Below are 13951 nucleotides of genomic sequence, written 5' to 3'. Positions count from 1 at the left end.
AGACAGGTTGTGACTGACTAGTTTGGAGAAATCTACAAAACTGGTAGCGATCCTGAAGGGACACTGGAACTGAATTTCTCTTTTTAAACCTATTGTAGTACCTTGCCTCCAACACTTCTCCATGTCTTTTACAAAATCCTTACAGAGATCTGGATCTTCCCTGGCTCATGACAAGGTGAGGCCATGATCTCCAAGCAGTCCTGAGAGCTGCTTCAGCTGACAGCTTAGAGCAGCCCATGTGCACTTCTCTGCAACCCTCCACAACAAGGTCATTTGGGGAGGGGGTTGTCCTCTATGCCTTCCACCCCTTAAGGCAAAGATCTTAAATTAACAAGAAAATCAGAAAACAGGCTTATTCTTATCATAAAGAAATCCCATTTGCTACAATATTTTCTTAATAGGTGCACAATATCATAATAGAAGTACTGGGCTCCCATTCTCTACTGATAAGTTTCATTCAGTGGACAGAGCTAAGTCTTGAAGAGAAGAATTGACCAGAAGAAAGACTCTCCAAAGATGATAAAACTGACAATAAGAGGAGTTAACAATAATGCAACTTCTTTATTGCTAAAGATCAAGACTAAATTCTCTAATCTTAGACTAACTAATCCTACATTTTTAACAAATAATCATCTCCTTATTACTAACTTGAAGAAACCTAAAAAGCTAATCTTCTTTCAAAATAAAACAGCTGGAGCTCATAGATGTTCCTTTGCTGAAGCAGAAGACTGGTGCCAGGACTCCAGGACTTGCTGCTTGCCAAATTCAGATATTCATTGCTGAATGTGGGACAGCTTTTTGTGGAGCTGCTGGCACCTGCTCTTCATCTCAGAGTAGCTGGGGCTATCCTATGAAGGAGAAATCAAAAGAAAATTAGTGCATGCCAACATTTCTGCGGAGTTTAGAATTTTATGACCTTTCCTACAAAACAGCCTTGAGGCACACTCAGTTAGTCCAGTCTGGCTTTATTCATGTAGAACAGTAAAAATACACTCAGTTTATCTTTTGAGCTATTTTTCTCTGTGAGCCACCACCCTTGAGGGAACTTGGCAAACTGAGGCTGTTATAATGCAGACCGAAAAATAAACTCTAGACAAGTCAGAAACGACAACAACAAAAACCCAAAGCACATCAGCTCCTCAGGAGGCCAAAACTCATTAATGCTCAAAGCCACCGATGGGAGTCAAACCTTCTCCATTCCCTTCTCCCTCAAATCAGCACGTGTGAGGTTTATCAAGCTCATGATCAAATCCAAGATGAAGTGGCAATGAGAATAATAGATGCCACTTCCCAGCACTCTCACACCAATGCTTCTGCTCCTATGAGTCTTAAGGTCTGGTTTTTATTGGATGACAAATCTCCCTCCACATGGAAATGAACATTTCAAATCACCCTGAAATGAATATTTACAAGCCACACATCTTTAACAAGTAGAAATTCAGTAGCAGGACAGACAACAACTTGTGCATCCCAGGCCAGCTACACCTGACTGGTGTGTTGGACAGGTTTGAAAAGAAAACTACAGATGCCTTTCCACATTTTGAGAGGCACCAGAGAAGCAGTAGCCTGCACTACTGGCTTCTGCCCAGTGACATTTGCTGGCAAGAACCCTGGCACGGGCCTCACTGCACTGCTGCCCTGCAGGGCCAGACCTGCCCTCAGCCTGGCACGGAGCATCCCTGGCTGTATCCAGTGTGAGCCGGGGCCCTGCCGTGCCTGCTCCAAAGGCCGCAGCTGCCCCAGAGCCCCAGAGCTGCAGGAGGCCTGGCTGCCCCTGCCAACATCACTGCCCTGACACAAGCTGCCAGCAATTTCCAGGGCTTTAGACCACACACACACTTCTCCCTCCTCTCCTGGAAATGCCATGAGGGGATGCAGCAGCACTGCTGCAGCTGAGCCTGTGCAGCTGCACTGCAGGAAGGGAGGGCCCCAAATAACATCTGTAGTATTAACTCTGAAATATGGTCTTGCTTGCACCAAAATTCGGGCAGAGGCTTCTCTTAATAATCAAATTTTGCTCCATCATTGTCCACACTGGAGTTAGGAAAAGCAGCACATTAATACCTTCATTGAAATCCAAGGGACACTACTGCTTCAGCCTCCCCAGCTCTCTTCACATCTTTTTGGATATGGCAGTCCTCCACACAAATGTTGGCATTCTAGAACTCCAGTATTTGTCTTTTTTTTAACCTAAAGGGTGCAGGGAAATGGAGCCCAGACTTGGAGGCAGGGTGCTGGCTTTGACATCCCATTCCATGGGGATGGCTCTGACATCCCTGTAGAATAGGATGTTAAAGCCAGCACCCAGGAAGAAGAGCGGCCACCAGCTGCTGCCTGGATGTAACTGGGCTACTGCTCAGTTCTCTGCTTCTTGCTCCTCACAGGACTGATAAAGCCAGAAGCCCGAGGCCGTTTCTGCAACAAAAACAAAATAATTCATTCTTCTATGATCACAATCAGGTTTTGCTCTCCATTCTAAAAAAGAAGCATCTGTGAATTGGCAAAGTTTTAAAATGCACCATTTGAAATTAAAAATAACTGTCAGACCTGGAAGACCTGCAGGTAAATATCTGCTCTGCTGCATTCCTACTTTCTCGTCTTAGCACTTAGCAAGTCCTTCTCCAAGTCTACTGCTAAAAGGCTTTGGGAAGTAGACACTCCCTTCAGCAGCTCCAGCAAAGCCTCCCCAGAATGGGGATGCCAGGTAAGTTTTGACTAGGTCCCAATTACTGCTTGCACACACCAGGAAAAGACTCAGCTTTTGCTATCAAACACCCACATAATTTATTACAGAGGAACCTGGCTGTTTTAGAGTTTTATGCATTAAAAACAAGATTAATGCTTCACTATTACAACCCCTGAGTACAGGATGTTATGGTTGGTTGTGAATTCTCATCAGGATGAACACAGACACCAGTCACATGTCCAGAAACTCTTGTGCATTTAGGTACAGCTGTCTTAAATCCAGCAGGCTTACCCACTCTGCAGACTCAAAAGCTGTTGGCTAACAAGTCTTTAAACTTGTACAAGAGAGTTTCACAAGTGGTTACCAACGAGCCCTTGATGTTGCTCAGGGCCCTTCAGTCATCTCTCAGCTCCTCCCAAGGAGCTTCTCAAAGGTGCTGCCTCACGAGCCACAACAGACGGCCACAAGCTCCCCACAGGCACAGCAAACCTCAGGGCCAGGGATGGAGTAGAACAGGACAGCCGTGCTGTGCCCAGGCAGAGGGAGGGAGGAGAGAAATTAAGGCAGAGGAGAGAGTGAGGGAATAGCACCATTCCGTAGGTGCTGTGTTTGTCCAGCCATGTGGATAGTGCAGAGCTGGGGTCAACAATGACAGTGACAGAGAGACAGAGGGAGAAGAGAGCAAGAGGGCCCCATCTGCCCCAGCCTGGTGCAGCCTCTTATGCACAGGAGATTTTTCATGCAATTCTGTCACACAAGCAGAGCCAGAACTTTGAGCCCTTGTCCAGGGAATGAGTTGAGGGTGGGGACTGAGCTCAAGTCTCCAGGCAGAGTAGAAAGTTGGATCAGGACAATGCTGCTCCACCCCTGCTGGATCCTCTCTTCTTATCACAAGCTTGAGGTCACAGCAGTGTGTGGCAAAACATGCCCAGGCCTGGTCCTGCACATTCCCATCACAGCTTTTACATCACCAGCAAGTCTGCTAAAATGTAATACACAGTGCAGAATGTTAAAAATGCACAAAATACCTGAGCAGGTCTTGCTGGAACATCTGTCTCAGAAGGCCTTGGAGATGTTGCTTGGCTGCTGCTGGTGGGGTTCTGAGATGGAGCTGATTTTCTGTATGGATGGTCCAAGAGTTCATGTTAAAAAGCCTAAATATCAACTGTCATAGTTCTTTCCTTGCAGGGAAAACAGACCTTCAGTGTCAGGACTCAAGGGAAAAACATGAAGCAGAGTTGAGGAAGCTTTAGACAGGACATCAGGAAAACATTCATGGCCCAGAGGGTGCTTGAGCACTGCAACAGGCTCCCCAGGCCAGTGGTCACTGCAGCAAAGGCTCAAGAACAGTTTGGACAACTCTCTTGGGCACAGGGTGTGATTCTCGTGGTGTCTGTGCAGGGCCAGGAGTTGGATTCCATGACCCTGATGGGCCTCTGCTGGTGCAGCATATTCTAAGAATCTAGGCTTCATTTCCCAGGGCTTTTTTTCTGAAAAGGCTCTTTTCCTTCCCCAAGAGACTGAACTTACCTAGAAAGTATTAACTTCAAACTCTTTCTTTCGATTTTACTGTAGCCAGGCCAATCAGTCTGAAGGGTTTGAATTAGATGTTCCTTCAGACTGAAGGAATTCTCCTTTGCATTCAGGTTGGCTACCTACAGGCAAACGTTTTGGAAAACAAATCTTCATTACACCTACATGCAAACTACAGAAATCTAAAGGAGCTACTTCAGCTGGGATGGCAGAACATGGTTCTCATTATGTTGTGATTGTCTGCAGGGTGAAAAAGCCCTGCCACTGCCCTGGGCAAACACAGCAACAAACTTTGCAGGTTCAGGGAATGAGTTCCTAGAAGTCACCCTGCGATCAACTAAAACTGTATCCACGTTGAATTTGAGTCCTTTGCCTAGGCTCCAAAACTCTTTTTCTTAGCTAAAGAGGAAATAATCCTATTTAATATAATAATGCTTGCATAATTCAGCAACAGCACCATTCAGGTGCATGGGGAATATTTAAAAAGGAAAGAAGGAGCTACGGCATCTTTCCATGGGTGTGCCTCTGACGAAAGCCTATCAGAAAGAAATACCAGTGGAACTTACCTTGAAGGAGTATTGGAAAAGTCTCTAATCTGAACAGGTGAGGAAGTAGTAAAATTATGAACAGCAGAACAGCATGATGGAAGAATTGCTGGCACAAGCTCCATGATCTCACCTGCTGAAGGATCTTTCCAAGGGAGTCCTTGTCCTTTGGCCTGACTCCATCTCTCTGCAGCCGAGCAAGTAACTCTGGCTCCTTGTAATCCCTCAGAGCAAGCAGATGAATCACCCTGTCCCTGTAGGGTCGGCCGTAAACAGCAGCGCAGCCGCTCCAGTCGATGTCTGCAAGTCTCACAGGCACCATCCTCTTCTTCTCAGGCACAGGACCTGGATTGTTCTGTTGGGCTCCTCTGACCTCTGCTTCTTCTCCTAAAGTGAGGGAAAACCAGAAACAGAGAGTTCAAATTGCAGGTTTGCAGAAGGCAAGGTAGTTGATTCCAAAGGATGCACCAAGAATGTTGAATCTCTATTGGTTGGGCATTTACAAATCTAAAAGAATCCAAATAGTAAAGCATTAAAAAGAAACAGTTAGTAAAATGCCTGGTAAAGGAGTGATACTGGATGGGAGGTTTTCATGAAAAATTCTTTTTATGCATGGTGCTTTTATATGATTTCCCCAGTTTGTAAGCTCAAGCATTGGCTATATCAAGAATGGCATGGACAGTGGGAATATGTGCACTCTCAGCAAGTTTGCCAGCACCAGAGGCATGGGATGCCATCCAGAGGGACCAGGACAAGCGTGGCAAGTAGGGCCCTGGGAACCTCATGAGATTCAACAAGGCCAAGTGCAAAGTGCTGCATCTTTGGGGCTGGGACATGCCCTGGCACTGAGGCACACTTGGGGATGAAGGTGGGGAGGACTTGGAGGTGCTGGTGGATGAGAGGCTGGATATGAGCAAGAAACCATATAGATATCCAGTAAAAAAATGAAATGGAAGCATATCTGAAAGGGGTCCATCAGTTTAATACCCTTTGCACTTGGATTGTGTGACTCCTTTTCTGCCTGGGTCCTGAGCTCTCTGCTCTTCTCTTTGGCTTTGATCATGGCAAGCATTTCATAAAAATCCAAAGGATGGGATTTTTTTACCCTGTCTCATTCTGTTTACTCACCCTTGGACTTGGGAGTCTTCCCCTGCACCCTGGCAGACACTGGGAATCCAGAATGTGTCTGAAACTTATTCTTCTGTTGTTCTTCCGGGGTGGAAGTTGAAATCAATCTGACAATTGGAGATGGGTTGAAAGTTGAACAGGATGTGGAAGGCAGGTCCAAGAAAGAAGGAGAGTGGCCACCAGCTGCTGGCTGGACATCACTGGGCTCTTGGTCAATCCTCTGCTTCTTGCCCATCACAGGACTGAGAAAGTCAGAAGCCAGAGGCCGTTTCTGCAAAGATGATCCCGATTAATTTTGCTTCCATTCTGAACAAACAGCATTTCTGAACTGGCAATGGTTGAAAACACACCTTTCTTACCTAAAACAGCCTGTCAAACAAGGAGTGCTGCAGCTAAATATGTTCTCTATTTCATCCCTACTTTCTCACCCCAGTATTCAGCAAGTCTTTCTCCTAGTCTGTAGCTCAGAGGCTTTGGGACAAAGACACTCCCTTCAGCACCTCTATCAAAGGCTTTCCCAAAATGGGGAGCTCAGGCTGGTTTTATCTTGCTCCCTGTTTCTCCTTAGACACACCAGGAAAACACTCAACTCTTGCTGTCACACACCCACACGATTCCCCAAAGCAGCCCCAAGGAGCCGCCGGTGCGGTGCCGATCGCAGCGTGTCCAGAGCAGAGATGATAACAACAGAGAGAAAAGCCCCAGTCTGGCTGCAGGTCTCATTCCTGGTGTTCTCCAGAGGAAACCCTGGATCACAGCCTATTCCCTACCGAGCAAACACTGCTCCTATCCGTGCACATCAGCAGCTCAGAGCAGGAGTGCCAGACACGGCTCCGTGCCTGCCTGCTGACAGAAATGCTGTGGGCAAGGAGCCAGGACATAAGAGGAATGCTGGGCCCTGCAACATTTCCTCCTCTGGCTGGGAAAAGAGTAGGGAAAAACAGAGCTGTGTCCTCCCTCCTCTATTTAAAGAGTATTTTTAATCTTTAGGAAACTAACTTTTCATGCAGTGTTTTCCAAGATTCTTTCAAAAGGTTTGCCTTGCCCTCTTGTATTGGTAAGAAAGCAGACCATGCTCTGATTTTAAGCCTGACAAGTCCGAGGTATTCCATGATGATTCAGAGTCCCCTCCTCACACATGGGATAGTCTGAATCAAAATGGGAGCCTAAATGCTGCTTAGGACAGAAAAACAAGTTTCCTACAAATGCCTTACTACTGGAATTTGTCCTTATTCTAGACTTCCCTAAGATTTCTCTTCAAACAGTAGCACTGGCATGTCTGTGCATGTTTTAAGGACTAGAGGTGCCATATCATCAAGAACCCTGCACAGACACAGCCAGGTACCAGAAACATGTCCACATCTTGTCCTTAGCAGAGTTTCCTATGCACCATGAGAAACAAGTCATGTGTGCAAGCTTGTTGCAGGCTTTGACATTGCAACCATCTGGAAAAGTATACAGGAATCCCATTGGAAGTACATGCCTCAGGTTCATACAATATAAAGAGAGCACTACTGCTTCATATCACAGCTTGGGCACCAGGAGCAAGTGGGATAAAACATCATTCATAGTAGAGAATGTTAAAAAAGTCACAAAATACCTGAGCAGTTCTGAGTGGAGTATCTCCTTCAGAAGGTCCCAGAGATGGTGACTGGCTGGTGCTGGTGGCATTTTGAGATGGAGTTGGTTTTCTGTAAGGATGGCCCAACATTTCAGGTTACAAAGCAAAACTATCAACAGTCATCGTTCTTTTCTCACAGGGAAAACAGAGGGTTTCATTTCCCAGAGGGTTTTTTGAAATTATTGTTGTCCTGACTGAACTTACCGAGAAAGGGTCACATCCAATGTCTGTCTATCTCTTTCAGTGTAGCCAGGCCAATCTTCCTGGATGTCTTTAAAGAAATGTTCCTTCAGGCTGAAAGAATTCTCATTTGCATCCAGGTTGGCTACCTAAGGACAGACATTTAAAACATAAATGTTCATTACACCTAAAGGCAGACTATAGATGTAAAACTGGTACTGCAAAGCTAAAGCAAAGCTGAAAAGAAATCATGCACCAGTTTTCCTGGACTTTTGTTCAATGTGAAGAACAAGGGAGCTGACATGTAAGAGGTAACAATATTAAAGAGGTGTGGTCCATTTGGGCTCTAGAAATTTGGAGGTAAGTAAATGCCAAAGTGCTGCAAGCATGGAGGAAATGGATGCTATGAAAACCTCTCCCTGCACCAGGGATCCAGGTTTTTTGGTCTTTAACACAGCTTTGAGAGCCAAAGTCCCATATGCCAGAACTCTCAACCTTCACCATTTGAAATACAAGGAGAGGCCAGGCTTTTCCTTTCTGTTTCCTTTTCTTACTCAAGTAAGACCTGAAGAACATCATCTCCATGGGCAAATCCATATTTTTCCACCCTCAGGAGGACACTGGCTACCCTCTTGTTTCACCCAGCTGCATTGCCATGGCAGAGCACAGCCTGGGCCTCTAACGGGGCATGCTTTCACCATCCTGTGAAGCTCCACAGGATGCTGGCATTTGTCTCTGCAAACAGAACTGCTTTTCTTTCTCAAGTGCTTGCTCAGAGGAAACTACAGCTTCCTATGGAACACTTGTAGGACATAACCTACCTAGAGCTACATTTCAACAGCTAAAAAGTAACCAAGATACCCAGAATCAGGAATTCACTTCTTAAAAGCAGAACTAAGGCTGTGTTGGAAGAAAAGGAAGGCTGGGAGTCTAAGCGCTCAGCAAGTTCACCCTACTGGTTTTTCATCTATACCCCAAAAAAATGCCACCTCCTTGTGAAGCTAAGAATAATGTGAATAATCGTTTTCAGGATGAAGTGCTGTGTGCTGAAGTTCACACAGCCCTTTCAGAATGCAAACAGTACCTTGAGGCAGTTCACACGGCAAACAAGAAAATACTCCTTCAAAATCTCCTTAAACATTGACAAGAAAAAAGGGAAAGGAGAAATTTTTTTCACCTCTTACCCTCTAAGGAGCTGAGCTTTGAAATCCTATAATCCCTTCTTTCATAGCTAAAAAGGAAATATTGCTACATGATATGCTACCTAATGCTTGCATGATTCAGTAACAGCCTACATGGACGGGGAATATTGAAAAAGGAAGGAAACAGCCACTGAATCCTTGCATCAATGTGAATTGTAGGAATGATCAAGAAATAAAGTGATAAAGAAATACCAGTGGAACTAAACAAACACCTGGAAAAGTTACTGAAAAATAATAGGTGCCAAGGACTTTGAAGACTCGATCACATAACAGCAAAGAACCCCTGTGCTCAAAGCTGGCTACCACCCTTATCATGGAGGATTTGCCTGGAACACCCTCCCCTGGAAAGCAATCCCCACAGATCCCAGCAGCAGCCAAGTACCATCGAGTGGCCACCAAATCCTTCAAGTGAAATACTGCCCTAGGCAGCTACCAAAATTCTCTCCTCTGAAACTTGTCCCAGGATATTTTAAGGACCTTAACTAAGTGTTTCATCCAGTTGAGACTTTCACCCTGTGGAGTTAGTCCATGAAGCAGTTAAAGAGTGCAAGGAAAAGACAGAGGATTACAAAAAGGCACGAGAAGCAAGTACGTTACAAAAAATTTATCATTGCCAGCCATTCTAGAAAAACAACAACAATGCCTCCCAAGTTTGGAAGGTTTCTTTCTTTCCTCACATGGGCTTGCCATTGGGGGGGAACTGGGTAAAGCTGATGGAAAAACCTAAACCAGGAGTATTTCCCAAGCCTCTCATTAGTTTCCAATTGAAACGCTGAAGTAAGACAGCTGAGAGTTAGCATTGCTGGCAGTGACTCCAGGATCTCATCTCCTGAAGGATCTTTCCAAGAGATTCCTTGTCCTTTTCCACAACTCCCTCTCTCTCTAAGCGGGAAAGTAGCTCTGGCTTCTTGTAATTCTTCAGAGCCAGTAAATGAATCACCCTGTCTCTGATGGGTCGTTGTGAAACAGTCCTGGAAAGTCTCTGGAAGAATTTGGCAGGGTTCGTGGGCATCGTTCTCTTCCTCTCAGGCACAAGATCTGGAGAGCTGCATGGGGTTCTCCTGAGCTCTGGTATTTTCACTTCAGTAAAGGAAAAACAGAAAAAGAGATGTTAAATGGGGTGTTGGGAGAAGGCAAGGAAGTTGATTCAAAAGGATGTACCGAGACTGCTGAAACTCTGATTGTTCAGCATTTATAGATCAGTTTTAAGAATCCAAATAGTAAAGCATTAGGAAGAAACATTCCTTAAAAATACCTGGTAAAGGAATGCTATTGGAGGGGTGGTATTTCTGAAAAATTACTTTTATGCATGGTGCTTTTATATGATTTTCCCAGTTTGCAAGCTCAAGCAGTGAGCTCTGTCAAGAATGATATGGACAGTGGGATTAAATGCACCCTCGTCAAGTTTGCCAGCACCAGAGGCATGGGATGCCATCCAGAGGGACCAGGACAAGCTTGGGAAGTGGGGCCCTGGGAACCTCATGTGGTTCAACAAGGCCAAGTGCAAAGTGCTGCATCTTTGGGGTTGGGACATGCCCTGGCACTGAGGCACGCTTGGGGATGAAGGTGGGGAGGACTTGGAGGTGCTGGTGGATGAGAGGCCAGGCATGAGCTGGCACCGTGTGCCGGCAGCCCAGAAAGGCAACCGTGTGCTGGGCTGCACCAGGGGAAGCGTGGCCAGCAGGTCGAGGGAGGGGATATGACACACCAGGCACTGCTTTGAAACCAGGAACTCGTGCTTGGTGTCTGATGGAGACTCTCTGAGTCCTGGTGAGACATCCGGGAGCTTTGTGTCTTCCATCACACACACAGAGACTGACCTTTCTTTACACGCTCCTTCAATCTTCCAATGTAGGTCAAACTTTTAATGCCTTTCTCCACTTCCTCTTCCTTGGACCATGCCTCTCTGATATTTGCCTGCAAACCTAATGACACAAACATCACACACTTCAATTACTTAGAACAAGGTAAACATGCCAGTTATGGAGTGGGGGCACTGCTAGTGTTTTCAGAAGTTCAATCTGATGGAGTTACAGAAACTTCCCACAGCATTCAAGCAAAAGAACTCCCAAAATGATATCCCTGAATGACTTCTAATGAAAATTACCTGAAACCATAACCAAGCATTAAGGTGAAGATTAGGTAAGAGTTCTTCACCACAGGGTGGTCAAGCATTGGGACAGGCTCCCTTAGTGGGCTCATGGCACCAAGTCCAGCAGAGCTCATGAAGTATTTGGACAAGGTCCACAGGCACCTGGTGGGATTCCTGGGGACAGAGCTGCACTTGCATGTCCTCGTGGATCCCTTCCAAATCACATATTCTCTGATTCTGTGACAAACACCAGTCCCAAACTGATACTGCATGGAGCATGTTGCAAAGGCACCCTGTACACTACCAGCAACCAGAGCTGTCTCACCTGAGATTCTCTGTGCCAGCCCAAAGCAAAATTGCCACCAAGTTCCACAACTGTCTCACTACTGCCAGCCCTCAGACCCCAGCTACTGAATGTTAAATATTCCCTTAGGATCTAAGTAGACCACCACCAAGAATCACACAAATCTTCATTCACATGTGAAACAGAATGTCCTGAGGGAGAAATTCAGAAGTTTAGTTTTGTCTCTCCAAAAAGCCACCATTGTGCTGCCTTAAAATGCTCTGCACTAGGCTAAGGCAGAGCAAGAGCTGCACGTGCAGGGGCAGGGATGTCCCTGCAGGCAGGTGACCGCAGCCACAGCCAGGTGAGAGCCTGTTTTTCTCAGGGCAGCTGGCTGTACCTGGCTCAGCTCACTGCTGCAGGCAGCACCACAGAGTGCCTGCAAGGGGAATGTGCACCTGGTGTCTGCCTGGAGCCAGGCTCCTTGGGGAAACAGCACTCAGAACAGGTTAACAACAAATGGCAGCCCCTAAGCACATTGTGCTTTGTGGGGAGTGATGGAATCCACTGGGAAGATGACATCAATATCTTCCATTCAATTTCCTTGAAAAGAACCCAACACAGTAATATGGCAGCACTGACTTATTAATGACCAAGACAAAAAAAATTAAATCAAGCATGGTTCTCCCCAATGACTTTATTGAAATTCTCTATGCGACTTCCTCACAGTCATTTTTCTTTCAATTTGCAATTAATTCTTATGGATAGGCACTATGCCTAGGTACTCCAAAATCTACTTGCAAATCCAAAACATTAGCTACCACAACTGTGAATTTAAATGCATAAGGTGCTCCAAACCTTGACCTTTATGCTCCAAACTCCAGCCCATCAAGCAGTATGGGAACAAGGAAGGACTGGCAGGCTTTCTCAGGGGAAAACAAACCAGTGCCTGAATGCACTGACAAGAGACTGCAAGGCTGACCTGAGGCCAAACCACCTCCAGCTGAGAGCTCTGAACACAAGAGATCCCCTCTCCCAAGAATATGCTGCAAAAATGAATTGCCAAGGTGAAAATTATACAGACATTGAGCAAAATATGAAAGACAACCATACCTCCAAGTGGGTTATACAATTTGATATCATGCGCACTTCCATTGTACGACGCCTCGCTGGCATTTGGCTAAAAGGAAGAAGAAATTTTCTGTAAAATCTTCAGCCTACTCTCCATCACTGCTGATTAACTTGGCCCTTCATTTTAAACAAGAGCTGCACTTGCAAAGGTTTGCTGTCCCATCACTCAAAAGGGCTGCTTTGACACAGTTCTCCCTCTGAAAGCAGCCGGCTACAAAAGTGCCCTGAGAGAGCGACCCTCACTTAGCCTCTAATGCAGCCAAGCCTTCAAGTAGCAAGTCATCCTTTCCCAGTTGCTGGAATTTATAGGCACAGGCTTCCCTTGAAATCAAGTGCCTGAGTACAATTGAACTGGGCAGTGCTCAGCTAACAATCCAGGTGAGAGTGGTTCACAAAAAGATTAAGAATTCAGGGCAGGACCTGACACTGGGATTTATCTGGCACTATGGAAGTACATCCTGGAGTCAGCTCCAAGAAGAATTTCACCTGCATGAGGTGAATTTCGACTCTCAAGAGGCATGAAAACCCTTTCTCTTTTCCTCACCTCTAGATGCAATTTTGTATAGATGTGAAGTGGAAACAGTTTCTCCTTGGCAAGACAGATATACCAAAATTGGGGTTACTTGGCTGATCTCATCATTTAGTACAAATTGTGTCACATTCCAGTGGAGTTTAAAAATCTGTAAAATCTTTTTCAGCCTAAGTACATTTTTTAACAAAAATAACTGCTGCCATCCAACTGCTTCATTCTGAAGGCACAATTGGCTGAGATAAAATCTAAAATGTATGATAAATGGACTGAAAAATGTGGACTAATTAGCATGAGAAAGGAGACATCAATTCCAAATAGAGGATGGCATATTACTTAATGGTATTGTACTTTAGAACCAATGAAGGTTAATTTCTATGTTTGCTAAACCTGTATCAAAGAGTGGAAAAGCTTTGAAAATGATGTGCATGTGGCTGGAGTTCTCCACTAGGCATCACAGCTGGGAATATACTAATACCTCCTCCTAATACTAGAAAATACTGTTAGAGAGTTTCCTTTACCCTGACATGCTCGGTGAGTGCAGTACAATGTGGAACAATGAGAAATCCATGCATTTTGGCCAAGAGCCATGCCCAGAGCATGAATTTCCCAAGTGTCCCAGCATGGAGAACATGTGACTTTCACTGGCACCTCCTCAGTGTCATCCCTGAGTGCCACATCCATCAGAGATCCTCCCACTTCCACTGGCACCTCCTGCGGGTCATCCCTGTGAGTGGCTCCCACCCGGGCAGCTGCCTCCAAGGGGCCCTGGAGCAGCAGTGGGGCCCCAGCCCTGCCCAACAGGTCCCGCGGGCTCAGCAGCACCTGACACCAACACCATGGCCAAGCCCCCACCCGCTGCCAGCCCGCAGAGCCCCACAGCTGCCCCTCACCTCTTGGTCCTGGGGCCTCTGGGTCACCCTGACGGGCACGGCAGTGCTGCTGGGCGCCCTGCGGGACGCAGCGCGCGCTGGGGCCCTGCGGAACACACTGGATCCTGCCCAGGCCCGCAGCTCCGCCA

At 46.1% G+C, this 13951-nt stretch overlaps 1 protein-coding gene across 1 annotated transcript; it reads right to left on the bottom strand.

The window, feature by feature from the left end:
• Positions 1 to 541: 541 nt before the first annotated feature.
• LOC135292355 (RNA polymerase II elongation factor ELL2-like) lies at positions 542 to 13880 on the bottom strand. Its single transcript, XM_064406566.1, has 11 exons — positions 13824 to 13880; positions 12384 to 12450; positions 10716 to 10820; positions 9836 to 9975; positions 7718 to 7842; positions 7493 to 7583; positions 5893 to 6163; positions 4898 to 5151; positions 4217 to 4341; positions 2065 to 3805; positions 542 to 848 (listed from the first exon to the last, which is right to left on the bottom strand). The coding sequence occupies exons 4-10, from the start codon at positions 9905 to 9907 to the stop codon at positions 3649 to 3651; spliced, it is 1095 nt and encodes a 364-aa protein (XP_064262636.1). The 5' UTR covers positions 9908 to 9975; positions 10716 to 10820; positions 12384 to 12450; positions 13824 to 13880; the 3' UTR covers positions 542 to 848; positions 2065 to 3648.
• Positions 13881 to 13951: the final 71 nt, after the last annotated feature.

The sequence above is a fragment of the Passer domesticus genome, unplaced genomic scaffold, assembly GCF_036417665.1.
Source record: "Passer domesticus isolate bPasDom1 unplaced genomic scaffold, bPasDom1.hap1 HAP1_SCAFFOLD_307, whole genome shotgun sequence".
NCBI lineage: Eukaryota > Metazoa > Chordata > Aves > Passeriformes > Passeridae > Passer > Passer domesticus.
This window is presented reverse-complemented; position numbering and strand designations above follow the sequence as displayed.